The sequence below is a fragment of the Mesoplodon mirus genome (genome assembly GCF_964341445.2).
Source record: "Mesoplodon mirus genome assembly, chromosome: 3".
NCBI classification, from domain to species: Eukaryota; Metazoa; Chordata; class Mammalia; order Artiodactyla; family Ziphiidae; genus Mesoplodon; species Mesoplodon mirus.
Window position 1 is genome coordinate 119981400 of NC_138978.1, and position 27031 is coordinate 120008430.

Consider the following 27031-nt stretch of genomic DNA (forward strand, 5'->3'; position numbering starts at 1 on the left):
TTTCCCTTCTGTCATCTTCTTCCATGCTCCTTTCCATGAAGAAGAACCACAATTAACACTTTTCTAGTCCTACCTCTTACCAACTGAGATTAAGAAAACTCCAATCTCAATTTTCTATTTTTCCTTGATGGCACCTCACACTCCATATATCTAAAGCTGAACTCATTTCAACCCCCTCAAATACCTTCCCCGTGAAGGCATGCTTCACCATCCCCCAGTCCAGTTATCTTAAATGGTATCAGTCTCTGAGTAACATTAATTCCTTCTTTGTCTCTGAGATATACCCTTTCTTCTCTATTCTTACTGCCGACATCCTACACCAATACTTTATACAGTCTCAAGGGCATAATAGCATGGCTCTGTATAGTAATCTGGATCTATCCTTTCTATCTGAAGCCCTGCTACCCTCCCACACAAACACAGCACTTCTACATGTTTGTAGAAAATGCTATCCTGCCTCCACTCCTTCACCCCAATCCGTCCAATCCTATCAATCCAAGTTCTGATTTCAAAAATCCTAATTACTTGTACCACACTAGCACTTAATCACATAGTATCTTAAACTGCTCCAAATGAATTATCCATAATTCATTTGGAGCAGTGTCTTGTCTTCCCAACTAGACTATAAGCTTTCTGCGGTCAGAACTATGCCTTCTGCTTCTTTTGTTAATTGGCTATAACCTTCAGGAAAAGTTGAAACACTTAAGTGTGAAAAACAAAGCCCTTCACAATCTAAACACAATCTACTGCTCTGAAGATATCTCTCACTACCTCTTCTGCCTCTGCCTCGGCCTCTGCTCAGACTGTTCTTGGCCTAAGATACTCCATGCCACCAGTCCATCAAACCACAACTCATCCTTCAAGTCCTTAGGGTTATGTCACCTCTGTAGAGCCTTACCAAATGCTGCAGGCAGCAGTCTCTCCCTTTAAGCCACTGCCCCTCCTCAAGGCCCACTTCATAAATACTCACCAAATCACAAAAGGCCATACATAGTTCATCCCTCCAGAAATGATGAAAAGATAAGAGAAAGGAAAGAAAAGGATACAGAAGATGATCCAGGAAATGGCAGGGGAGTAGAAAGTTTCCACCCATTCATAACGTTCAACGCTGACCCTTACAAGCACCACAGCTCTAATTCCGTAGCAAATCAGCATCCTCTTTCAGAAACGCTATTTTGTAAAGGCACTGCAGAGAGTGCAATGACAACAGCAAAGGCAATGGCAAGCTGGTACTGACAAGGACAATGTAACCTAAGACCTTCCATATCTTACCTCCTTCTTCCTTGAATTCTTCACTAGGATCTCCTGAAAAAGGCTCCTTTGCGATAAGATGATCACCTCTGTCTTCTTGAGCAAGTGACCCAGGCCTGAGTGTAATTTTCTTCCCTCTCCTTGAACTAGTGGCCTGGAGTTTTCCTTTACCAATGTGTATATTTAGGGGCTGGGAAGACTCCAAGGAAGGTAAGGTGATTCCCTGAGAGATGGCCACATCGACAGCTTCTACAACTGGTGTATTTGTGTCCTGGGTGAGCATCCCACAGCTCAAAGATGGGTCCTCCATACCAAGCTGACTTCCTGCATCCTGAACAGACTGCACTTCAAGGCCAGCTGCTCTGCCATAACCTGGACCCCAGGACACGGACACTGACCCCAGGTCTTTAACTTGGTCAGATTCTGGTTTAACAGCTGACTCTAGGTCTAAGTCATCTTCCTCCTGGTTGCCCTGATGCTGTGGGGACTCTGTCAATGTAGTTCTTCTCTTCTTACAGGGCAACATTTTGCAAGTCCCACTTCTGTTCCATCCTGAAAGGATAAAGGCAAGTTCTTATCACCTTCCTATTAACTAATGATAATAACATTTCCTCAAATCTTTTCACTTATTCATGTTCAATCATGAACACAGTACTTTACACCAAATGCACAATGTCCCATTAGGTGGGAGGTGAGAGACAGTGTTAGACTGCCTGAGTTCAAATCCTAACTCTATTACTGATTAGTGTGTTATCTTGGCTGAGTGACTTAACCTCTCCAAACTTCGGTTTCCTCAACTGTAAAAAATAATAATTGTTCTCACCTCATGGAGTTGTTATAAGAATTAAATAGTAAGCGATTAGTGTTAGTTATTATTATTACCATCAGGGAGGCAAAATAACGTGATGCTGAAAGCAAGCTGTGGAGTCAAACTGTCTGGATTTGTTTCCCAAGTAGGCTTCTCTCTAGCTTTGTGACCTTGCATAAGTTACTTAAACTGAATCTTAGTTTCTTCAGCTATAAAATGAAGTAAAAATAGCACCTACATCATTAGATAGTAATTTCTTAGATCAATAAATGTTTGCTATTGTTGCTTTCATAAACAGGTATTTCCATTAACAGAAACAATCCAAAAGCAAAGTGTGGTTGTTTAAAAAGGTTAGACTATATTAACAGAAATTTTGTGTTGAAAACAAGAAAGAGATTCCTAACTGTTCTCTATACTATGTTACTTCTGGACTCTTGGCTTCAATTCCAATTATCATATTTTAATGGCAACACTAACCTAAAGTGGACGGTGTCTTCTCTTATGTTCGCATAGCAGCTATTTGCAAACCTCTTTTTTCATATCTACCACTTTTATGATTGCTTCTTGTCTCCTTCCCACCACCCTGCCCCAAAACAATGTGCTTTTTGAGGGAAAGGACTCTTTTCAGCTAGTACACCTAGTACTCAGCAGTATCTGCCCTATTGTAGATACTCAATAAATGTTCCTCGAATGAATGAATAAAGGAGTGTGTGAACTTCCTATTCTGTGCTTATTCTATGCAGCCTGGGTCAAGAGCATTATATGGAAACTGACTGCATCTTTCTACCCGCAAAAAACTTTACTCTCAATATAACTGGTCGAAGAATAGAATAATCTGCCTCCTGTTACAGTGAGTTCTTCATCACTGACAATGTTGAAGCAAGGCCTGAACGCCCATCTACCAGGGGACTAGATGAAAGCGTGGACTACAGGACTGCAAAATAAAGTTCTTTCTAAGAGTCTCAACTATAAGGTTAGTTTTAAACCTCCTTAATTCAGTTTCTCCAGGACACTAAGAGAGATTCCCCCACCCATGCCAAATCAACTAATGTCCTTATCTTGATAATTAAAGTTCAATAAACACCTGAAGATTCCGCTAATAAGGGAATGGAAAAGAATGAAGGGGAGTGGGATTAGTTCAGGCGAGTCGTATATTTCAGATAAATTACTGAGGTCCAAAAAAGGAGGAAAAAAGATTTTTAAAAAGGCAGCTACTATTCAAAGTCAGCAGCGTGCAGGGATCAGCTCCGGCACTTCAAAGACAGCAGAGGCTCTAAAGAGCACCCCCGCCCCCAACTTTGGGAACTGCAGTCAGACCGACAGTGAATGAATGCAAATCCGGAGGCAGGCCCAGCGTGGACCCCTCCTGGGAAAAGATTTCACAAAGGGGTCCTAACTGCGCTTCTGACCTCGCCGCCGAGCGCTGGCCCAAGTCCCCACTCTCAGCTACACGCTTTCACTCCCCTACCTCTGTCACGCACCCCGCACCAGCCCTCAGACCCGACCATTTCAGCCTGGACAACCTTCGCCCGGACGTCCAGCTCCCACCTGCCTCTTCCCGCCCCACGGTACACGACCCAGTACCCTCACCAGCCTGCCCGATCCCGCGGAAACTCAGCTTCGGTACCACCGGAAGTCAGCCAACGTCAGTGACTGACGTGCGCGCCCCCGAGTCGCGGTGCGCGGCGTCGGGGCATCAAGGAGCATGCGCCAACCACAGGTGCCATCTTATTTTAGGGCAGAAAGAAGCCAAAGGGCTAGTATGTCCGTTGTTGGCAAAAAAATTTAAAGGCAATACCTCGCTTTCTCTGTCCATGGAGCTATCCTACTCAAAACAAAACTGGGGGTTAAGGTTCAGTGGTTTAAGTTTACAATTAACCCTTCTCGCCTCTAGACACCTGGAATACAGGACCAAGGAAATGGAGAATTCATAAAATTCCAGAAAGAGGAATCACTGGGTTACAAATAGTGCAGTTTCCTGAATAAAGCTAAGGCAGTCTTGGACTCAATCCACAGTAATTATTCATATCTGTATAATACTCTGCTTACAAAATGCTTTCACCTATGTTATCAAAGGTGATTTTTTTTTAAATCTTCACAATAAATCCTGTGGGACAATGGTATTATTATACCTTCCAATTTACACAGGACAAATTTTTGGCTCAGCTGGGTAAGTGATTTCACAAAGATACACAGCTATCAGAAGGAATCAGGTATCCTGACTCCAGCTTCTAATGCATTAATCCAGTGTCCAGGAAGGTGCCTGGGGCATAGTCGATGTCCAATAAATTCAATACATGTGTTTTGAATGAATGAGTAACTCCTAGAACTGTTCTTTCCTCTTTTCTACAAGGACAGAACGTCAAAGCTGAAAAAATACATTCAACTTTCTCACTTTACAGGTGAACCATCAACAAATATTTATGCATTTAAATAATTTATTTGACCTGATTCTGTCTGTAAACAGAATCCGACAGGATGAAAGTATCCACAGCCAAAAATGATGAGCTTGATGTAATCATGGAGATAACCGCCAGTAGTCTGACTCTTACGTGAATCATTCTAACTCTTCCAAATGTCAAGGAAATCTCTAGAAGCTTGGAGTTTCACTTGTGTCCTGCTTTTGAAACTACAGAATACACAGATCTGTTGGTTTGCTCGCTGGCTCTCTCTCTCTCTCTCTCTCTCACTCACTCACTTCCCTAAGCAGTTCTAAGCACTTGAAGCTTTTGGAAGAGAAATATCCAACACTGATTAACTTTAGCACTCTTTTTTAGTCTTTTTTAAAAACAGCTTCAATTTACACATCACAGAATCCATCCGTTTTACTTATACAATTAAATTATTTTCAGTAAATTTTCAGAGTTGTGAAACCAACACCAGGTTTGGTCTTTAATCAGAGCTTCTGAAGTTTAAGAAAGTTTCCATAATAATCTTTAGTGGTCTCAGAAACGCATAATAATAAAGGCAACTAATACTGAAATGCAGGCAATATAGAATTTTATTTTTCCAAAATCCTGCCAGAACATTCTGCTGCTATATTAAGCCCAGGGAACCGGAATCACAAGATCTAGGGGATCTCATACGATAAAGTACCTACACTTGTCCTTAGGCCTCGGGGTTTTCGCCTTACAGACCCACGGCCCATCAGTAGGCGGGGTCTCATTCTCTGGAAATCTTGGCGATGGGAGGGGTGCCCTCCCAGAGATCTTCCGGAAAAGGGCGGGGCTTGCCTTCCGGAACTTTTCGGACAGAGGCGGAGTCTTCTGCCGACGGCCGTTCGGAGGAAGGCGGGGCCTACCTCGCATCAGGACCAGTCTGGCTGCACCTGCTTCCTTAGCTCAGAGCATCCCTGGAGCATCTTAAGAGGCGACCGCAGCTGGCAACCAGAGACCAGTTGCAGGAGGCGTCCGCCAGATACCTTCCCCTTCTCCTGACCTAGCGCTCTGCAGCGGCGGCCTCCGTACTGACCGGAGGTCCCAGAGTTGTCTGACCATTGCAAAAGCATTTATAGCAATAGCCTCTGATTACGACATGGCTGAGATCACCAATATCCGACCTAGCTTTGGTAAGTAGACTCTGGCAAACTAAGCCTGGGGTAGGCGAAACCATTGCAAAGCCAAGGGAGCCCAGTAGCTGGGCAGAGCGTGAAGCCCAGACCAGGCCCTTCAAGTGCCAGCCCCTCTAGAATCAGGCCTGTGGTGGTGGGTAGAATCGGGCCTACGGTGGTGGGTAGCAGGCAGTGTACACCCAAACTTAAGCTATGGACTGCACGGGCTGTGAAGGCCAGAGCCACACCGAGGGTGGGGAGGCCCAGGATGCTAAAACCTTGTGTGGTGCGCTGTCAGCACTGCTGGAGGTGAGAAGCAGAGAGCTTGAGGAGGATGTGAACCCCTCCTTCTGGGGGAGGAGAGGTGAGGTAGGCCGAGCCCTCCCCCTTGGGGCACGCAGGGCGGTGCCCCTTCCTCCCCCTCCCACTCTTCAGGCCTGCGGGGGAGGGAGGTGGCAAGGGAGATGGGGCATCAAGATGGCAGCTTGGGGACTGTGGGCTGTGTGGCTGGCAGCCAGGGGAGGCGGCGGCCTCTGGGGAAAGAGGGGTGCGGGGGTGGGGAGCAAAAAGGAAGCCACTCCTTAAGCCGGTCAGCTGGATGCTGGGGCTAGGAGGAAACGTGAGCCCTGCAATTTCTATTCTGCATCGTAATGATGGGATCCGTCCGTAGCTACCAAATGGCGCTTGGCGCTGCTGGGCTGGGGGATGACGTGATGTCTATTTCTGGGCCTCCTAGCAGCGCCTAGGCTCTTCTTCCCAGGCCTTTGTTCCCTGTTTCCCTAGGCTGGCTTTTCAAAAAGGGGGACTCACCCGCGCTGGCGCTGGCGGGGGCCCGATCCAGGCCGGAGGGGGAGGGGCGAAAAAGGCCGAGCCCGGGGAGGCCGCTTTGTGTACCAGAGAAAGCATTACGTCATCTCGGAGCTGCTGGTCCCCGACCCAACCCTACGGGCTCCAAGATCAGTTACACTCCCTGGAGCAGAGTGGGGTAGAAAATAGGGAAGCAGATGGGAAAGAAAAGCTCGAGAAGCAAGTTTTTCCTCTGGGGGATTCCTCCAAAATGTGCTAGGGTAGCAAACTTCCTGTGCTAGGCTTTCCTGGCCCCAAAATAAAAAAGAATTGCCCTGTTTCTCCCTCAGTTCTATCCCAGTTTGTATGGGAGAAGCCAGTGAGAGTTGCTGTCAGCCTAGGGTTCCTCCTTTTCCCTTAAGAGATTCTATCCCTCAGACAATCCAGAAGGTTTGAGCATCCAGACTCCAGTGTTTAGGGTGGGGCCCCAATCCAACTAGGAAATGGCTTTTCTCTCGCTCCCAAATAAAAGGTTTATGGAAATGAACAGAACCCAGTGTGCTCTATCCCCTCAGTGCCAGGAAGAAGACATCAGATCAGAGAAAGTATACGGACAACAGATCACACCCATTTACTACTTGTTTGCACTGATTCCCTAAGGCTAAATCTTGATTATATTTCTTTCTTCCACTTCACCTTCTGCATTTTTATTCTTTGAGCCCTAAATTTCCAAAATAGATGTCCCTTTTGTCATCACATGAGCACCTCATGATTTTTCTTCTTGCTCTTTCATTTTCTTCTTATGCCTTCTTTCCAACATATTCTTTTCTTTTAATTGCAGTTCCAGAGTCCTTGGAAAGTTAGATGCTGTACAGCATAATACACTAATCTCATTTAGAGAGAATGTTAGTGGAAAAAGAAATTATCAGGCCCTTACATACTACATTTTATTTAATCCTTACAAATATCCTCAAGTGTATTCATTATTATATATATCTGCTAGATGAGGAAACTGAGGCTAAGGGAGATAAAATAACTTGGCTAAAGTAAAACAAACTAGTTAGGGTAGTGCTAGGATTTAAACCAATTTCCAGTTGATGCCAAAGTTCATTCTCATTTTACTGTGTCATGCTGGCCTACTTGACAGGGAAAACCTATTTTAGCAAAGGAAGTGTCAATAAGCAGGGCTGGTCAGAGACTGAGACAATTGGACAAAGCCCAGATGTGTCTCGCAGATCTTTAAATCCACACAGAGGATCTTCTCTACAGAGAACTGCCACTTCTGACTTTTTCACATCTCATAGAGCACTTCATTTCAAACTCCCTAGCCCTTGAGAGATTCACCAAGCCAACACTCAATTATCCATGACCTTGGAGGACAAAAGGAGCAAGCAGCATGGGTCACTGCAATTTACTACTACTTGAAAACACTCACTTCAGCTTTTAGTTCCAACTTCCTTTTCCCACCAAGCTTTTGACTAAAGCTAGACAATATCTCTGATTTTTCTAGTTCACTGCCTTGGGGGTGGGGGGAGAGAGGCAGGGGTTAACAAATACTAAAATGAAGAAGAAAGTAGGACAAAAGTGGGAAACAAGGTGGAGGAGATAGCCCAGGTAATTCACAAGTGGATTCATCCATTTCTCTTTTTTTCCTTCTCTATCCTCCTGAAAGATGAGAATCCTTCTTCTCTTTTACCTGCTCCACCTCTATTTTCTAGCAATAAAAGTTGAGGCACTGTAAGCAGCAGTGGGGATCTCTCAAGATCACAGAGTAAATCTATGGTAGAGCCAAAAGGATCACTCAGATGTCTCCCATCCCAGGCCTTTAGACTCCCTTTCAAATCATTCTCAAAAATATACTTGTCTTGGTAGTTCCCTGCTTTTCTCTTCTCATAGAGACAATCAATATTCAGTTTTACTAATCGGTAGCAAGCAATTTTCAGGAAGTCCCTCATGGGTGAATGGAGAGCCACTTTTTCAAATTGTGCCTATTCTGATTGACAATTGAACCCAATCAATTGTTCAAGCAAATATTTACTGAGCTCCTGTTAGATGCAAGAGACTCAGGGATTCAAAGATGAACAGGGTGTTGTTTCTGCCCACTCTCAAGGTGCTTACAGCTAAGGCTACTCCCATTTTGTGAGACCTCTCCCTAACAGCTTTTATTTCACTTGATACTCTGAAAATAAATGCTGTTATTATTCAGTATGGCCATGGACACAGTCACCTTGGTTTACTTTGTTAAATGGCTTTACTCCTAATCTATATTAATATTTCAAAATGTAACCGCTTTTCTTACCTGGTCCCAACTTTCATAGAACCTGGTCCCAACTTTCATAGAACCATGGAATGTTTGAGGTAGAAAGAATTTCAGAGACATTTATTCCAATCCTCATTAAAGAAATCTTTTTTAGAATATGCCTGACCAAGGTGATCCAATCTCTGAAAGTTTTCAAATGGAGATTCACTGCCTCCTGAAGCCATCTGGGCCACTGAGAGACAGTTCTACCAATAATTTGATTCTTTTCATTGAGTCAAAATCTGTCTTCCTGTAGCCTGTACGCGCTGATGTTAGACCTGCCCTCCAAAGTAAAATCACATCAGACCTTCTTCCAGCAAAATGCCTTAAATAATTGAAGAAAGTTATTATTCCCAGACCCCTCAGCTCCAGTTCCTTCAATTTCTCCTCACTTGATATGGTTTCCAGGCCCTCTACTATCCTGCTTATCCATAATGTAGAGACATTCTGGTGTCAGATAGACCAGGGTTTAAATCCCATCACTGCCATTTGCTACTATGTGGCCTAGTGTAGATCTGAGTCCCCAGCTTCCTCAGTTGTAAAGTGGGGATATTAATGGTACCTATTCAATAAGTTATTTGTTTTGGAGAGAAAAATCTCTAACATGATGCCTGGCAGGGATATCATAAAGGTACACAAAAAATAGCAATTTTTATTCTTGTCAGTACTAGATAGAATACTCCATATGTGTCGTGACCAGTGCAGATGAAATTATACTACCCCTCCTGTGATCTGGACATTGCACTGATAATGTAAGTTAGCATCAGCCTAATTATACTCCAAGCTTTTTGTCACCTAAACTACTAAGTTATTTTTACTCACACTCATCAAGTAAGGTCTCCCATTGCCTATTGATAGGTTTTGAAGGGCAAATAGAATTTTACATTTATCCCTGTTATGTGTAATAATATTGACCTCATCCTGTTTTTCCAATCTGTGGAAGCTGTTTTTTTATTTTTTATTGAGGTATAGTTGATTTACAATATTGTGTTAGGTTCTGATGTACAGAATAGTGATTCGATTATATATTTTCTATATAAAATAATATTCTTTTTCATGTTCTTTTCCATTATGGTTTATTACAGGATATTGAATATAGTTTCCTGTGCTATATAGTAGAATCTTGTTGTTTATCTCTTTTACATATAGTAGTTTGTATCTGCTAATCCCAAACTCCTAAAGTGGAAGCTGTTTTGAATTGACTAATTCATTTGTTCACTGAACACTTACTATGTGCCACATGGTTCTAGGACCTGGGAATATAGCAGTGAACAAAACAGTCACTATTCTTGTTACACTTACCTAGTGAGGGAAGACAGACAAATATATGTCAGGGGTAATACGTGCTATGAAGAAAAATAAAGCAGGGTAAACGGGATATCATCTTACATATCTGGAATATGCTAGAATCACATTTATTTCCTTATTTCCCCTGCCCTATCCAAGACTTACCCTAATGAGTAGTATGGATAACTATAGGCCTTATCTAGATCTTTAAGGCCTAAACCCAATTTGGCTTCAATGAACTTAAGGGGGAGGAAATCCCCAAACCTAATTATCTAAGTCAGGGGCCCGATTTGTGCAGGAAAAGACAAGACTAGAGGAGGGGAAGGAAAAAAATCTGTTTCTGTTTAGTTATTTGTTTACTTAACAAATATATATTAAGTACCTGTTAGGTGTTTTTAGTGCTGGGGATACAGAGATGAGCTAAACAGACAAAATCCTTGTCCTTATGAAACTTACATTCTAGTGAAGACAGACAATAAATAGTAAAATTATATGTGTGTGTCTATATATATTCTTATGTGTATGTGTGTGCCTGTGTATGTTTGTGTGTGTATGTGTATGTGTGTGTGAGAGAGAGAAGCATGACAAGACATGTAGAGAAAATTAAGCAGGGCCAGGAAGTGTGGATCTCAGGGGTGGAAAAGTTTACACTTTTAAATAGGGTAGTCAGGGAAAACCTTACTAAGAAGGTGACAAGGTCTGACATTTTCCACAGCCCCTATTTCTCCCTATTTAAAATACTTGTATTTCATACTAAAAGATTTTATTATTTTATCTTAAAACACAAGTACTTTAATTTAATTATTTTATTTATTTTATTTTATTTCATTATTTTATCTTAAAATACAAGTATGTTAAATACCTGGGAGCTGAAATTTGAAACATATTTCAAGTACTTAGACGCAGAGTTCTTCTACTTCTTACCACCCACCTACTTTTATCACCCTTGGGCACCCTACCAAAACCATCCAAAATCAACCCCACATCCTTCTACCCTACCTGTCAGTCAGTCAGTCCACACAAGCCCACTGTTGCAAACCCTGTGCTGGATGCTGTGGAATATCCTCCTGAAACCAGACACAGTTCATACCCTTGTGTAACAGTTGAGGTGAATGGGTTCTCATGTAAAAAGGTGACCTATAACACCTTAGTCGACCTATAGCCGACCTATAGGGTGGCTTTATGTGAAACACAAATCAATATGAGCAAACCATAAGTGCTGAGGGAAGGCCAAGAAAAGAACAGGCCGTCAGGTGGGGCACTTCAGGGAAGGCTTTCTAGAGAAGATAAGTATTTCATCCATGTTTGGTGGAAAGGAAGAGCCATGGACTGGTTGGAGAGGATGGGTGAGGGAATCTCCAAGAGAGGGGAGAAGTTCATAAGCCCAGATGAGCAAGTTTTGCTTTGGAGGCTAGGTTACAGATTAGCTTGGCTCCAGCCAGAAGCACTAAGCAGGGGTTCTCTGGGCAGGGGTTGAGGTCCACCTGCCTTGACACGTCTCTGGTCTCCACCTTCAGATGTGTCACCAGTGGTCGCTGGCCTCATCGGGGCCTCTGTGCTGGTGGTATGTGTCTCGGTGACCGTCTTTGTCTGGACATGCTGCCACCAGCAGGCAGAGAAGAAGCACAAGAACCCACCATACAAGTTTATTCATATGCTCAAAGGCATCAGCATATACCCAGAGACCCTCAGCAACAAGAAGAAAATCATCAAAGTGCGGAGAGACAAAGATGGCCATGCGAGGGAAGGTGGACGCGGGAACCTGTTGGTGGACGCAGCAGAGGCTGGCCTGCTGGGCCAAGACAAGGGTCCTAGCTCTGGATCTTGTATAGACCAGTTACCCATCAAAGTGGACTATGGGGAAGAACTGAGGAGCCCCATTGCGAGCCTGACCCCCGGGGAGAGCAAAACCACTTCTCCATCATCTCCAGAGGAGGATGTCATGCTAGGATCCCTCACCTTCTCAGTGGACTATAACTTCCCCAAAAAAGCCCTGGTGGTGACAATCCAGGAGGCTCATGGGCTGCCAGTGATGGATGACCAAACCCAGGGCTCTGACCCCTACATCAAAATGACCATCCTTCCTGACAAGCGGCATCGGGTGAAGACCAGAGTGCTGCGGAAGACCCTGGACCCTGTGTTTGACGAGACCTTCACCTTCTATGGCATCCCATACAGCCAGCTTCAGGACCTGGTACTGCACTTCCTCGTCCTCAGCTTTGACCGCTTCTCCCGGGATGACGTCATTGGGGAGGTCATGGTGCCGTTGGCTGGAGTAGACCCCAGCACAGGCAAGGTACAGCTGACCAGGGACATCATCAAAAGGAACATCCAGGTGAGGAGGAAGAGTGTGTTGGGGAGGGATGGTAGGTTGGGGGAGAGAAGGGGACAAGGGGATGAGATGGATGGCAAAGAGGGGCTGTAGAAAGGAAGCTCTTGGCTGTCAAGGATAAGCAGTGGTCAAAGTAAGACAGAGAACCTGGCAGGTTAGGTCTCCTCCAAGAAGCAGCTTCACGAGGAGAGAAGGGCAGGTAGCTTCTGAAATTTCACTTAGCGGTTGGCATCCTGATGCTGCATCCAGCTTGCTTGGAGCAGGCTGGCTCACCACTCACAGACCCATCACTTCAGGGATAAGGGGGCTAACTTCTAATCCAAAATGTGTGATCTTCCTCAAGTGAACTTATTTCTCACAGCTGAGAAGCTGTGAAATCAGTAATTTTCCCTTCAGCTTCCCTTTCCCAACCCAAATCTAGAGATGTAAGTAGTATCATCTGTATGACTTTTAACCATTTTATAAATGAAACTTAACTGCTTCACCCTTTGGGCCCCTTACCCAGGCCCAAACCTTTGCCACAGATACTCCTCTCCCCGTTTCTCCTCTCCTCCTTGTTTGCATTAGAAGGGGGATGAGAGCCCTCCATCCTGCCTCCTCTCCACTGGGCCAGCATTGGCTCTTGAGTTATTTCAGGGATGCAAGAACTGTAACCCCCAGCCCCACTAGTTCATTTCCTCCTCAATCTGGGAGGCAGTGTAGCTTTGCGGTTCAGCACGAGTTCTCTTGATTCAGACTGCCTGGCTTCACCTTCCAGCTCACCACTTTCCAGCTGTGTGATGTGGGTAAGTTACTTAACTCTTCTAAGCTTCTATTTCCCCATCTGTAAAATGGAGCTGATAATATTGTCTTCCTTATGGGTTATGAGGATCCAATGAGATAATATACCTGGCATACCATTGCCCTTATGGAGCTTTTACTTTAGTGGAGGAGAAATACAAAAAAATCTTGCAATTATCACATAGTGAGTAGGGTAGGTGCTATGAAAGAAGTTGTTGAAATTTTACACTTAGAGTTTCATTCCTTTTTCAGGATTTACCATAAGGAGTTAATAGCAAGGACTTTGAAGTCAGACCTGAGTTTGAATCTAAATCCCACCCGTTAAGTGACCTTGGGCAAGCTGCTTAAATTCTCTAAGTCTCAGTTTCTTACAGGAATTAAGATGATGAATTTACATAATCCCTAGCCCATAGTAAACCTTCAATAAATGGGAACCATGATTATTATTACTATTATTATTTCTATTATTAATAAAGTTTGATCCCTGGGAGAGATATATGACTTGTAGGTATTTATATTTTGTTTTGACAAAGTGAAGGAAGACAAGGGAGACCTGGATCAGTGGAGAAGAGGATAGAAGTTTCAGAAAGGATATCAGGGCCACTAAAATCAACTGCACTTTTCCCAGAAAGAACTCTGCCTGTAAATGCCTTACTGGTCTCTTACTGCCTTCTTCAGCTGCCATCCCATGCCAGACTCAGGGGGAGGCAGGAGGCTCAGGACTGGAAGGAGGCTTCCAGGCCAGTAGGGCTGAGTGTGCTCCCAAGAACAAGGTTTGGCCACTGCTGAAGGGCACTGTGCAGTGCCAGGCTGGGGAGGGGAGGGGAGGCAGGAAGTGGCTCCCCCTGGACGTGTGTTCTTACCCCCTCTGCTGTGTAGGCGCCTGTCCCACTGCAGCCAGCCCAGCCATGCTATTGCCCAGAGAACCACTGTTGCCACATGGTCCACTCAGCTCTACCTCACAGGGGCCGGGGGAGTCCGAACATTTCAAAGACCATTAGAGGCATTTGGTCAGGGCATAAACACTGGTCTGTTGCCAGGATACAATGAGACATCCCCGAGTCCAAGACAGCAAGAGTTCTTGTATCCTCTGAGGTTGGAGTCAGAAGGCCTGGACAGAAGCTGCAGTAGTGACCTGTCTCATCTCCCTGCGTCCCTTCCCCTCTCCTTCCATTTCTTTTCCTCCAGATTCCGCCAAGCCGCTCCCCTGATTCCTGACTCCCCTTTATAGCAGCTCCAGTGCTCCACCCCCTGCCTTCGTCTAGCTCTCCTCGCAGGGTGGCTCTTTCCCAGCACAGCCTTCCCTGGAGCACCAGCCTGGTAAATCCACCAACTAGCTGGACTCCTTCAGACAGCTCATGCAGTCGCAGCCCACGGCTGACTGTGGAGGATGGCTCTGTACCAAGCTGCAGCTGGGAAGACACTGGCAAGGAAAGGGACTGATTTCGGCTGGGAACAAAACAGCCTCAAATCCAGGACACTGGGCAGGGAGCACAGACAATGGCATTTGCTAAACTGCCAGGGGCTCTTGGGGAGAGCCAAGCTTCTCTCCACTTTATTAACACCCTTCAGGAGGGATAAGCCAGGGCTGGGATCCTGAGCAACACATCCCCTGGAAGAGGCTCCAGACAGGACACCCAGAGCCCCTGCAGCACCACCCCAGAGCCTTGCAGCCTCCCAGGTGTCCTAAGCCTGTTTTCCCCAACCAGTGCCAGTGGGCAAAGCTGTGTTCCATCCTGGGTCGTGGCTGTCATCTTTCTAGTCACTCAGTCTAGTCAATCAGTCCCCCTGATTCCCTAGCAGTACAGCCTCCAAATGTCTACCCTAAACCCTCCCTACTGTAGCCAAGAATCTGCCCTTTCTGGATCTCCCCATGGCTCATCAGTTAGAGCTGCTTTGGACTATTCCACGCTGTCTGTAAAGAGGTCTTTCTGGTCTGGGTAAGGTACCCCCTTATAATAATGGAGCCAAATGCTCCTGGGCGGAGACTGGTGAGAACTGCATTTCTCTAGACAACCACCCACCCCTAACTGCATTTCCTGACCTTTAGCAGAAAATTCAGCTCTTGTCCTTTCCGTTATTACAGTGCAGTCCAGTTGAAGAAGCCCTGGACTGGTCATGATTTCTGATTCTGTCCATTTCACTGACTAATTCTGGGCAAGCAGTTACCTACTCTGGGCCTCAGTCTCCCTCTAGGCTGGATCACGAAGGCTAATGGAGTGACTCTGTGAGAGTACTCAGCTCTTAGGAATATACAGAAAGATATAAGAAGCATTAAAAATTAACACTCAATTATTAATGAAAGAAGTTCACAGTATAAACTCTATAATGCCCAAAACTCTCTGAGTTGGACTTTGGAACTGGATTTTTTTTTTTTAGTGGCAGCTTTTTTTTTTTTTCCTAGTATTTTATTCAGATAGAAATAAAAGTGAATTTACATTCCCATAATACATCCCCCACAAGGAGAAGGGAGGTGGTTCAGCGAGGGCTGGGGTTAAAGAAGAGACAGTGGGAAAGAGGGGACTTACAAGGTGGATAATAGAGAGTTTTTAGACTCCTAATTTCTTCAGGTCATTGTTTCCCAAACCATTTCCTGTCTTTCTACTACCAGATTGGTGTTCGTGACCTGGGACAATGGTCATGGGAATGATAGGATTCTTAGAATCTCAGATTTACAAGAGACCATGGAGTTCATCCAGTCTAGTCAAAAGGGACTGAAAAGAGAGAAAGAAAAAGGAATGTCAGTTATCCAGGAACAATAAAGAAAATTGCTATGTAAAATAAGTAAATAAATAAAACCACATACACAAAAAAGAAAGATGCTATATTTGTGTATTGGGGAGAAGACAAGGAGGGATGTGATTGAATGTTGAGGTTTTTGTTTCTTTTGTTTTCTCATGACTGTGATTTATGTGGAGGTAGCCCTGAGAACTTCTAGCCCCAGTAAAGGTTTATTGAGCACGCATGAGTCCTCCTCTTTGCAAAGATGCTGTGGCTAGAAAAATCACTGTGGGCGGGGCCCTGCTAATTATAAGAAATAGACTTATCCCTCGCCTAAGTATTTCCTTCAGCTGAACGTCTTCTTTAGGGCCCCTGCTCTTGTTCCTCTTTTCCACGGAGTGAGAAAGGATCCCGCTCTCTGAGAGCAAAGCCTCCCAGCTCTGTCAGGCATGGATAAAACCCTTTCTCCCCCTTGTCCTTCTGCTTGCCTGCCCCCCAACAGGGTCTTTACCTCACTAGGCCAAGGGGCTGGGAAACAGAGTCCGCTCCCAGCCCTTGACAAAGAGCCCTTGACAAAGAGTCATTGACAATGCCGCTTGGAATGGGAATTGGGTGGAAAGAGAAGGGGAGGGGGGAGGGGGAGACTTGAAACTCCGGCCTTCAATGCAGAATGGAATGGCATTCAGGTGGTGTTGTGGCTGCAGACTTGGGCATCACAAAGGGGCAGCTGAATGGGGATGGGCGTTCTGCCCATGTAAAATGGCCAAAGATGAAGGGGGGGTGGGAATCAGATGGAGAACCGTTGTCTGAGGAGTGATGTTAGGGGAGGAAATTATTGTGAAGGTAACCAGAAATTGTCCACCTTCCCAACGAACTAAGGAAGGGGCACGGGATTTAAATTAGGATGATTTTGTTACAATGGATGATTTAGGAAACAGTTTTTTTTTTTTTTGAAACAGAGTTTTAAATAAATAACCAGAAAACCTAAGTATAATCTTGTAATCAATGTTATTTTTGCAAATAAAACTGTTTTTTTTTTTTCCGGTACGCGGGCCTCTCACCGCTGTGGCCTCTCCCGTTGCGGAGCACAGGCTCCGGACGCGCAGGCTCAGCGGCCATGGCTCACGGGCCCAGCCACTCCATGGCATGTGGGATCCTCCCGGACCAGGGCACGAACCCGTGTCTCCTGCATCGACAGGCGGACTCTCAACCACTGCGCCACCAGGGAAGCCCAAAACTCTTTTTTTTTTTTTTAATATTTTATTTATGTATTTTGGCTGCACAGGGTCTTACTTGGGGCATGCAGTATCTTTTAGGTGCAGCATGCAGGCTTTTAGTTGTGGCATGTATGTGGGGTGTAGTCCCCGACCAGGGATTGAACCCTGGCCCCCTGCACTGGGAGCACGGAGTCCTACCCACTGGACCACCAGGGAAGTCCCCAAGATTGCATATTTAATATTTAGATACCAATATTCAAGGATGGCCCCAGAGATAGATATCAAAACTCATTAACATTTCATTATTCATGGAAATGGAGGGGAGCAGTGGCCCAAATAATCCAGAAGTTCTTTCTAGATCAGCACTATCCGCTGGATGCTATGATGGTGGAAATGTTCCATATCTGCACTGTCCAGTATGGTAGCCACTGGCCACATGTGGATACTGAGCACTTGAAATATGGCCAGCGTGACTGAGAAACTAAAATTTTAATTTTATTTCATTTTAATGAATTAAAATTTAAATAGACACATGTAGCTAGCGGCTACTCTATTGGGCAGGCCAGTTCTGAATGTTTTAGAAGGCATTTAATTTTCTTTTTCATGAGGGTTTACTCTCCTGATGACATTTGGCTGTGGCTGATAGTAAAAATGAGTTTACCTTCTCTGATTGCATTCTGACTCGTCAAAAGGAAGCAGCCCAGAAGTATACTGGCTGGCAAGGGAAACCAGCCTGTGATTTCACACTGGCTGAGGGTACTTCCCGTGGATGAATCAAGAGCTGGCTATATGTTAGGGGTAAGGAAAAGATGTGGGGCTTCAATCTAGCAGAGAATACCATGAACATCTTTTTTAAAGTCTATTTTCTTTTGTACTTCAATTTCAAAAGCTAATGGCTAAGTTTAAAGTTCAGTCACATTCAGTACCCTACGAGGGACATTTCCTTATGCTCCTGGTATGAAATATAGCCTCAAGAACTTTTTTAAGCCAAATGGAAATATTATCACAGTTCATTCCTCGAGGTGACTTAAGACATAATCAAAGCATCAACTATTAGGGTTTTTCGCTTGTTTTTCACTGATGAGCTAATTAACTTATTTACTGATGTTGTTCTTTACTGCACCAGCCACACCTGAGCAGGTAGTGCACTAGCCCATGAGCTTCTGGAGGGTGGGGGTCTTCTTTGTGCATCATTTCAGCCCTAGCTGCTAGCAGAGTGTCTGGCACTTAGTGAGTGCACAGCAAGTCATTTTGGTGTGTATGTGGCGTATGTAAGGCTGGTGGTCAGTTTGGTCTATTTTTGCTCAATCTAAGAATTCCTCAAGTAGGTGGCATTCCTTTGGGGCTATGAAGAATACAAGGAATACGATTTGATAGTGGAGGGATGATTTGGTCTCGAAATTTTTTTTTTGTCTCAAATTTAACTTATTATGTCCTAAAGTCCTCCTATCCCACCTCCTTTTGTTTTCTTTATCCCAGCCTCATCCCTACTTCCTAAGCTAGAAACACAAGAAATAGTCCTCCATCTCTTCCCTCGCCCCTATTTTTTCATCCAGTTAGCTGCCCCAACCCAGAAAATACTGACAGTTCTTCCTGAGACATATCCTACCCCAGGTCCATCTCTTCTGCCACAGCCCTGGTTCCAGGCCTCATCATTTCTTCCCTAGCCTGTTGCAGCAGCCTCTTAACTGAGCTGTCTGACTTTGGTCTTTCTCTACTTTAGTTCCTTCTCCAGCTTTCACTCGAATAGTATTATTATTAATGTACTAACAACAACAATAACTGTCGCACCTACGCCTACAGACCTCCTCCTGCCTGGGTGCCGCGGCCGGCTCTGCTGTTTGGTTAGCTCACCCCCACTGCCCTTCACCTTCGCCTGACCCACCTCTCTGGGTTCCTGGCCCGTCCCTCCTGCCAGCACCCCAACATCAGGCACACGCTCGCCTCTCAGCATTCTCTGAACACAGCCTACCCTTTCAGCACCCAAAGACTTTGTACCGGCCATTCTGCCGCCCTGACCCACGGGATCTTCTCTCTGCCCATTGCCTGTGTCTCTTACTCACCCACCATCAACTCAGCCCAGACGTCAGCTGGCAAAGCCTCCACCTGAATCTCTCAGCAGCACTGAGGATTTTTAGTTTTGGCTGCGCCGTATGGCTTGTAGGATGTTAGTTCCCTGACCAGGGACTGAACCCAGGCCCTCAGCAGTGAGAGTGCAGACCTACCCACTGGACCGCCAGGGAATTTCCAGGCTTCTCACTTTTCTGACAAGTAAATATGTTTGTCTACATCTCTGTCTCTTCTAGTGTGTGATAAGCTCCTTGGGAGCAAGAACTGAGTCCTATCAGTTCTGAATCCCTGGCACCTGGCATGTAATTAGTATCCAAATGTTTTTTTTAATATATATATAAATTTATTTATTTGTTTTTGGCTGCGTTGGGTCTTCATTGCTGCGCGCGGGCTTTCTCTAGTTGCAGCGAGAGGGGCTACTCTTCGTTGCAGCGCGCAGGCTTCTCATTGCGGTGGCTTCTCTTGTGGCAGAGCACGGGCTCTAGGCGCGTGAGCTTCAATAATTGTGACACGTGGGCTCAGTAGTTGTGGCTCACGGGCTCTAGAGCGCAGGCTCAGTAGTTGTGGCACACGGGCTTAATTGCTCCGTGGCATGTGGAATCTTCCCAGACCAGGGATCGAACCCGTGTCCCCTACATTGGCAGGCAGATTCTTAACCACTGTGCCACCAGGGAAGTCCTCCAAATATTATTTAAAATGATCTTGGAGGACTAGAGGTTTTTTTTTTTTCAAGCTCAAAATAGAACCTAGCATAAAATTTCAAAGTGGGGAAACAAAGTTGTGGGCATCCGAGGTGGCTGGAGAAGACACTCTGAAGGTCATACACTGGGGCAGGTGGAGAGCAGGTGTGGATATTTACCTTGTGAAATGGAGGCACAGGCTTCAGAAAGTTCAGGGACTTGCCCAGGGCCAGCTGGTGAGTAATTGGCCAAGTTACTCAAACTCAAGTTTCCTGTCTCCCACTATACAGTCTTCAAAACATTTTTTATGGCAAGAACCGTATGAGGAACTTCCATGGAGGTGCAGTGGTTAAGAATCCACCTGCCAGTGCAGGGGACATGGGTTCTATCCCTGGTCCGGGAAGATCCCACATGCCATGGAGCAACTAAGCCCGTGTGCCACAACTACTGAGCCTGCGTTCTAGAGCCCGTGCACCACAGCTACTGAGCCTGTGCTCTAGAGCCCACGAGCCACAACTACTGAAGCCCGTGCGCCTAGAGCCCGTGCTCTGCCACAAGAGAAGCCACCGCAATGAGAAGCCCGCACACCGTAATGAAGAGTAGCCCCCGCTCGCTGCAACTAGAGAAAGCCTGTGCACAGCAGCAAAGACCCAACACAGCCAAAAATTTAAATAAATAAATAAATTTATTTTTTTAAAAAAATTTTAAAAAAAGAACTGAATGAGAGAATAGGAGAGAATGCACATCTCTGGTACACACTGTGTGCCAGGCACTGTGGTGTTTTACAAATTCTAAATTATCGAATCCTCTTACTAATCCTGGGAAGTTGGGACTATTTTTATCTCCATTTTACAGATGAGGAAGTGGAAGTAGCTTGTCCCAGGTCAGACAGATGAGAAGTAGAGGCAGGATTTGAATCCAGGCCTGTCTGGCTTCAGAGTCTGCACTCCTAAATACTAGGCTATGCTGTCTCTCCCTGCAAATGATTTTATTTAGTATCAGGATTATGATGAGAACATTTCCTTTTTCCTCCGCATGCTTTCTGTGCTGTGGCCTGCTCCCTCTGCTGGGACTCTCACCTGCTCTTCTTCTCCCCAGAAGTGCATTAGCAGAGGGGAGCTCCAGGTGTCTCTCTCATATCAGCCTGTGGCACAAAGAATGACAGTGGTGGTCCTCAAAGCCAGACACTTGCCGAAGATGGATATCACCGGTCTCTCAGGTAGCAGCTATTTACTTCAACCTATTTATCTTTTCTCTTTTTTTTTTACATTTTTTTTATTGGAGTATATTTGCTTTACAATGTTGTGTTAGTTTCTACTACACAGCAAAGTGAATCAGCTATACGTATACATATATCCCCTCTTTTTTTGGATTTCCTTCCCATTTAGGTCACCACAGAGCACCGAGTAGAGTTCCCTGTGCTATACAGCAGGCCCCCATTAACTATCTACTTTATACATAGTATCAATAGTGTATATATGTCAATCCCAGTCTCCCAATTCATCCCCCTCCCTTCCCCCCTTGGTATCCATACATCTGTTCTCTATGTCTGTGTCTCTATTTCTGCTTTGCAAATAAGACCTAGACGTGTCTATACCAATTTTTTCAGATTCCACATATATGCGTTAATATACAATATTTGTTTTTCTCTTTCTGACCCACCCCACTCTGCATGACAGTCTCTAGGTCCATCCATGTCTTTACAGATGACCCAATTTCATTCCTTTTTATGGCTAACATTCCATTGTATATACGTACCACATCCTCTTCATCCATTCCTGTTGATGGACATATAGGCTGTTTCCATGTCCTGGCTATTGTAAATAGTGCTGCAATGAACAGTGGGGTGCATGTGTCCCTTTGAATTATGGTTCTCTCAGGGTATATGCCCAGTAGTGGGACCGCTGGGTCACATGGTAGTTCTATTTTTAGTTTTCCAAGGAACCTCCATATTGTTCTCCATCGTGGCTGCATCAATTCACATTCCTACCAACAGTGCAAGAGGGTTCACTTTTCTCCACACCTTTCCAGCATTTATTGTTTGTAGATTTTGTGATGATGGCCATTCTGACCGGTGTGAGGTGATATCTCATTGTAGTTTTGATTTGCATTTCTCTGATAATTTGTGATGTTGAGCATTTTTTCATGTGTTTGTACTTCAACCTATTTCTACCTGTCTGCGCCCCGCCCACCACTGCCCCTTGCCTGTGACCCAGACACCCCCTCTCCACCTTTCAGGACCCCTGGCACCTCTCATTGTCCACCCATTCCTCTCTCTGTCTACATTCTCTTCCTGATGAATGTAGCTGGGAAGGTGCTTTGGGTAAGCAAATGGGGTCTCTACATTTGGTGAGGTATCCTCAGTGCTATGCATGCATGCTGGGTGCTGTGCCCTTGCTCCAGGTGAGACTCGGCTAAAAGCCTGCAGGCTTTGTTAGTCCCTGTGCCCTTGAAAATGCTTCTTGGTGTCATGGGGTTTCTTTGGCCCTGACTCGAGGTGGCTGTTCTGTTCCATGCCTGCCTGGTTTCCTTGGCCCCTTGTCCAGGTGGGCAGACGTGTACACAGTCAGTGTACACTTAGTGTGCAATCACTAAAGACCACACGGGGTGGGGGATGGGACACCAAGGAGATGAACAGCAGAAGCCCCTCCTCCCCAACCAGAAGCCACCATTGTATAGGAGAGGACTGTGTCATAGGCCTGTCTCCCTTTTTCTGATCTCTTTGGGGGCCCCAGATCCTTATGTCAAGGTGAACGTCTACTACGGCAGAAAGCGCATTGCCAAGAAGAAAACCCATGTGAAGAAGTGCACTTTGAACCCAGTCTTCAATGAGTCTTTCATCTACGACATCCCCACTGACCTCCTGCCCGACATCAGCATCGAGTTCCTTGTCATCGACTTCGATCGCACCACCAAGAATGAGGTGGTGGGGAGGCTGATCCTGGGGGCACACAGTGTCACAGTCAGCGGTGCTGAACACTGGAGAGAGGTCTGCGAGAGCCCCCGCAAGCCTGTGGCCAAGTGGCACAGTCTGAGCGAGTACTAATCCTCTTCTCCTTGCCTCTAACCCCAGGGCCGGGCTGGGCAGGGACGTGGCGGGGAGAGAGATAAACAGAGAGAAGCGGACTCAAAACCTCATTTTAGCTGTAGAAGAAAATTTCTTACAAAACAAACCCCACAAAGAACACCCCACATGACCACAGCTGCAGATCAGTTCTTAGCGATGATGATTTTTCTCCTTTGCAAGGCACTAGGAAATCCCTTTTTTTTTTTTTATGGGGGAAAAAACGAGAGGGAAAGACCTCTACAAGTCTATATATAAAAATGTAACCTTATACTTGCATGTCTAATACAAACTGAAGAAATTAGCCTAACTGCCAACATCAAGGTACAGATTTTAATCCATGAAAATTGTGTTTTGTGCCGAATTGTATTTGCTAATTACCTGAAATTGGCCTCTTTTTATTGGGCTTCTCTAGAGAGTTATTTTCACTCCCCACCTCTGTGGAAGAATCTTTTGCTCTTGTAAAACCTCATGTTTTTATCATCCCCATCTTTTCTCCCCGTTACCTCTTACATTTCTGCTCTTTGACTGAGCGCAAGGTCCAGAGGTCTGTAGTAAGCCAAGAAACAAAGGTGGAATGGATAAGTCAGGGTTTGCAGGAGAAAGAGTACTTGAGAAATGAGGTATGTTTGTTATTAGCTCTCCTGCTATGAATGGGTAAAAGGCAGTCCTTGATTAATTTGTGATCAAGTACACGAAGACATCAGACTTTTTGGTAGAATTTGGGTTTACAAAACTAGATGACTTGTCTAAAAAGAGCTTTGGCGGCTTCAAATTCAGCTACAGGATAGTACCAGTGAATACATCCAGCTGATCCCAAATGTAGGTATGAAGACAAGGAAAGGAAAATGAGATGACTGCCATCTCCCTTTGTAACTGTGTCTGGAAGGACAGCCATTCGTTGGTTGATGGTTTAGAAATCATCAGAGTTTTGAAGGATTAAACTGGCCTTTGTTTTTCCAGAAATGCTGAAAACTGAGCTTTAGAGTCTTCTCGAGTAGCTTAGATGAGGTTAGTTTTGCTTTATAAGGAAAAGGGACTTCAGAAATTATTCTTTCTCTTTAAATTTTTCAATCATGGCTCTTAAAAATAACTAAATGAGGGCTTCCCTGGTGGTGCAGTGGTTGAGAGTCCGCCTGCCGATGCAGGGGACACGGGTTCGTGCCCCAGCCTGGGAAGATCCCACATGCCATGGAGCGGCCTGGCCCATGAGCCATGGCTGCTGAGCCTGTACGTTCAGAGCCTGTACTCTGCAACAGGAGAGGCCACAACAGTGAGAGGCCCATGTACCAAAAAAAATAAATAAATAAAAATAACTAAATGAGTAAAATGAGTACCTGTGACTAAATTAATAATAAAGATAACTTGGACTTTTTCAGAACATCCTTTCCCTGAAAACAAAGTGCTTAGTTCTTAGAACTTCTGAATCTCAAGATAAGATGAAGGTATGGGTAACCACAGAGTTCAATCCTCCTCTGCCAGTGGACAATAGAGGCTGAGAGAGATTCAGCATCTTGCTGGGATTAGAATTCACATCTCCTTATTCCTAGACCAGCCATGTCTCTTAGAGTTGAGACTTTTCAGATGGCAGACACTTCACTGACAATAAGTAAGCCTGGATAGGCAGTAGATATTTTTGCCAGCCTGAAAAGGAACTCAAATAAGCAGCAGTTTGAACCAAGGCCTGAAAGATTAGCCAAGATTGAAATTCCACATTCATACAAGAACATCACTATCTGACTTGCTTCTGAGAAGGGAGTTGAAAAGCTGAGTCTCCGTGGAGAGAGTGGTGATGTTGCCTTTGACATTCCCTTAACTCTGTGGATTTAAAACCAATCTGTTCCCCGCCCACCCCCCATTCTTTTTTTTTTTTTTTTTTTTTAACCTGGATTCTTGACAATGCAGAGCAGCAGTTCTGAGCAGGCACAAAGCCCACTCTCTGTTCTTGTCCCTGTCATCCCACATCCCCCATAATCTGACTCACAATCTCATCATCAGTTGGGTTCACACCACCAGTCTCTATCCAACACTCCATGGAATGTAAATACTGTATCATACGTAGAAGAAAATAATTTTTGTTTTCTAAAAATGCATTTTGAGATAGTTTCATGTAAATCTGACAGGAGCACTCTGAAGCCCCATTAGGAAAAATTTTTAATGGTTCCTCTTCATCGCCTTAATGTCTAAAGATCAGAAATCGCTGAGCAACCGCTTTTGTTTCCTTCCCAGAAACAATGCAAAGCAACAGGTGGAGATAGTCTGGCCTTTGCCCTGCTGTGTGTGCCTCTGTAGCTCCTCCTGACATAAGTCTGGGAAAGCAGCCTCACCCAACTCCTCTCTTCCCCACCTCCTTGTAGCTTTATTCCTTGCATTCTTTGGGTCTACTGAGCAGTGGGTGGTGAGGTGGCAGGGAAGGAACCAGTAGTTCTGTAGCCTAGGAGCTGCCTCGGTGTCTTTCTCAGAAAAATGGCAAAGAGGCGGACAGTACAGGGTTCCTCCCTCCTACCTCAGGCCTGATCCATCGTGCCCTTGACTTTGCTCTCCCAAAGTGTCTTAGCTGGCTTTGGTTTTCACATTTGTTCCTCCCAGAGCTAACTGCTAAGGGTGGAGGAGGAATGCCTACTCCTAAGAGTCAGTTAAAAGACAAGAGAGTCACATTCTAGCTTTTGCACAAGGCACTCATGGTCAGGAATAGGTTAGGGAATGGTCACTTCTGATTTTCCAAGAGTCAGTCCTTCTCTGCTGATATCTTGATTCCTTTGGGAAGACAAGAGTTTTTGTTAATAACAAAAGTCCCTTTTATGAGTTAGTCCTTCCCCTTCAGTTCTTCTCAGTGGAGCACAGCCAAGATGTACATGTTTATGAGCGGTGCTCTGGATGTGAAAACAAATAGAACTGGCTCATGGGACAGGGGCGGCTTGCTCAGGAGAGGGAATAATGCAAGTCCTTTTTCTTGGAAGGCTTTTATTATGGCCACGATAGTGACATTGCCCTCACCGTGCTCCTTCTCCGATGTGGTCGTCTTTCTTTACCTTGTGTCTTCTCTTGTAAAAATGAAACTCAAAAATAAAATAAACGTGTCAAATTAAAAAAAAAAAAACGAAAAAGCTAACATGAATTGTGTGAAACTGCATAATGCTGTAACGCTAACCTACAATATGTAATGCTATCTTGTATGTTGAATTTGTTAATGCACCACACAAGTGCAGAATAAAGACTGATTCACATTAAATAGGCCCGGTGACATCAGCATGATTTTCTTGGAAGCTGGATGACTATGAATGATGTGAACATTCAGACTCCAATAGGATGTACTAGGGCATGTTCTCCAAAGCGTGGTCTTAGACCACCCAATTCAGAATCATCTGGGTCACTTGTTTAAAAATGCAGATTCCAGGCTCCAGACCGAGAGTCCTTTTTCTAGTCCTTCTGTTTTCCTCTTAAAATGTAATATTTAAGATCATAACCACCAGAGAGAGAGAGGATGGCTTTTAGTGTTGAGAATTAGTCTGCCCCTTTAATTGGAAGTATTTCCAAAAGCAATGCTGAGACTGGCTGATTCTGTTCTCTTATTTATTCATTAGTCAGGAAATATTTTTTAATCGAGTCTCTATCATATGCCAGGTACTGGGGATACAAGACATTGATGAGCAAGAGTCTTGCATTTGAGGAGCTTAGAAGAAGACAAGCATTAATCAATTAATCACACTAATAAATATTTAATCACACTGAGAAATGCCCTGAAAGAAAAGGAACGCTGTGTGTACACGCAAGTAGTAGAGAGAAAGAAAGCAAGAGAAAAGCTTTAAAACTTTTTAAAGTTTCAGTTAAGGAGCTACAAAACATTTTTAAATTGCAAAACTAACATCCTAAGCATATTATAAGAACACTGGAAAATAGAGAAGAGGAAAAAAAAAATCAAGATTCCAAAACCTTAACAACCATTTTGTCTTCTAGTCTTAGTTCCTGTACATTTATTCCCCGATACATTACTCAGGATCATTGTAGAAAACACATAAAATAAAGTACAATTCATAGGAACTGGAAAAAATCCACCTACAGGCAAACAGTATTAATTTGGGCATATCTCCTTCTAATCTCTTTGAACTACCTTATGATTCCAATCATAGTATGTATATAATTTTGCATATTACTTTTTTCTAACATGATAATATAATAACAGTGA

The 27031-nt window shown here is 44.6% G+C and overlaps 2 protein-coding genes across 7 annotated transcripts in view; one reads left to right on the top strand and one right to left on the bottom strand.

Moving 5' to 3' along the window:
• Positions 1-3695, bottom strand: part of GON4L (gon-4 like) — an 89157-nt gene extending 85462 nt beyond the window's left edge. For 3 of the 4 annotated variants that reach the window (XM_082615398.1, XM_082615397.1, XM_082615395.1), the window contains exons 1-2: positions 3650-3695; positions 1273-1803 (exon numbers count right to left, since the gene is read on the bottom strand). In XM_082615398.1, the coding sequence (XP_082471524.1) occupies positions 1273-1777 (505 nt within the window). In that variant the 5' untranslated portion in view covers positions 1778-1803; positions 3650-3695. Of the gene's footprint in view, positions 1-1272; positions 1804-2536; positions 2839-3649 lie in introns of those variants that run through there. The other variant, XM_082615396.1, reaches the window with a different exon arrangement.
• Positions 3696-5375: 1680 nt separating this feature from the next.
• Positions 5376-26035, top strand: SYT11 (synaptotagmin 11). 3 transcript variants are annotated; one of them, XM_082615401.1, is made up of 4 exons: positions 5376-5627; positions 11499-12316; positions 20880-21003; positions 22517-26035. In XM_082615401.1, the coding sequence occupies exons 1-4, from the start codon at positions 5594-5596 to the stop codon at positions 22825-22827; spliced, it is 1287 nt and encodes a 428-aa protein (XP_082471527.1). In that variant the 5' UTR covers positions 5376-5593; the 3' UTR covers positions 22828-26035. The 3 variants fall into 3 exon arrangements, with proteins under 3 accessions (XP_082471527.1, XP_082471528.1, XP_082471529.1); XM_082615402.1 differs by having other exon boundaries at positions 20880-21000; XM_082615403.1 differs by lacking the exon at positions 22517-26035 and adding an exon at positions 21170-21258 and having other exon boundaries at positions 20880-21000.
• Positions 26036-27031: the final 996 nt, after the last annotated feature.

Coding starts and splice junctions, on each gene's coding strand:
- SYT11 (XM_082615401.1), top strand. CDS start 5,594: ATGGCTGAGATCACCAATATCCGACCTAGCTTTG. Junction 12,317..20,879: donor TCATCAAAAGGAACATCCAG/GTGAGGAGGAAG, acceptor TCTTCTCCCCAG/AAGTGCATTAGCAGAGGGGA. Junction 21,004..22,516: donor TATCACCGGTCTCTCAGGTA/GCAGCTATTTAC, acceptor TGGGGGCCCCAG/ATCCTTATGTCAAGGTGAAC.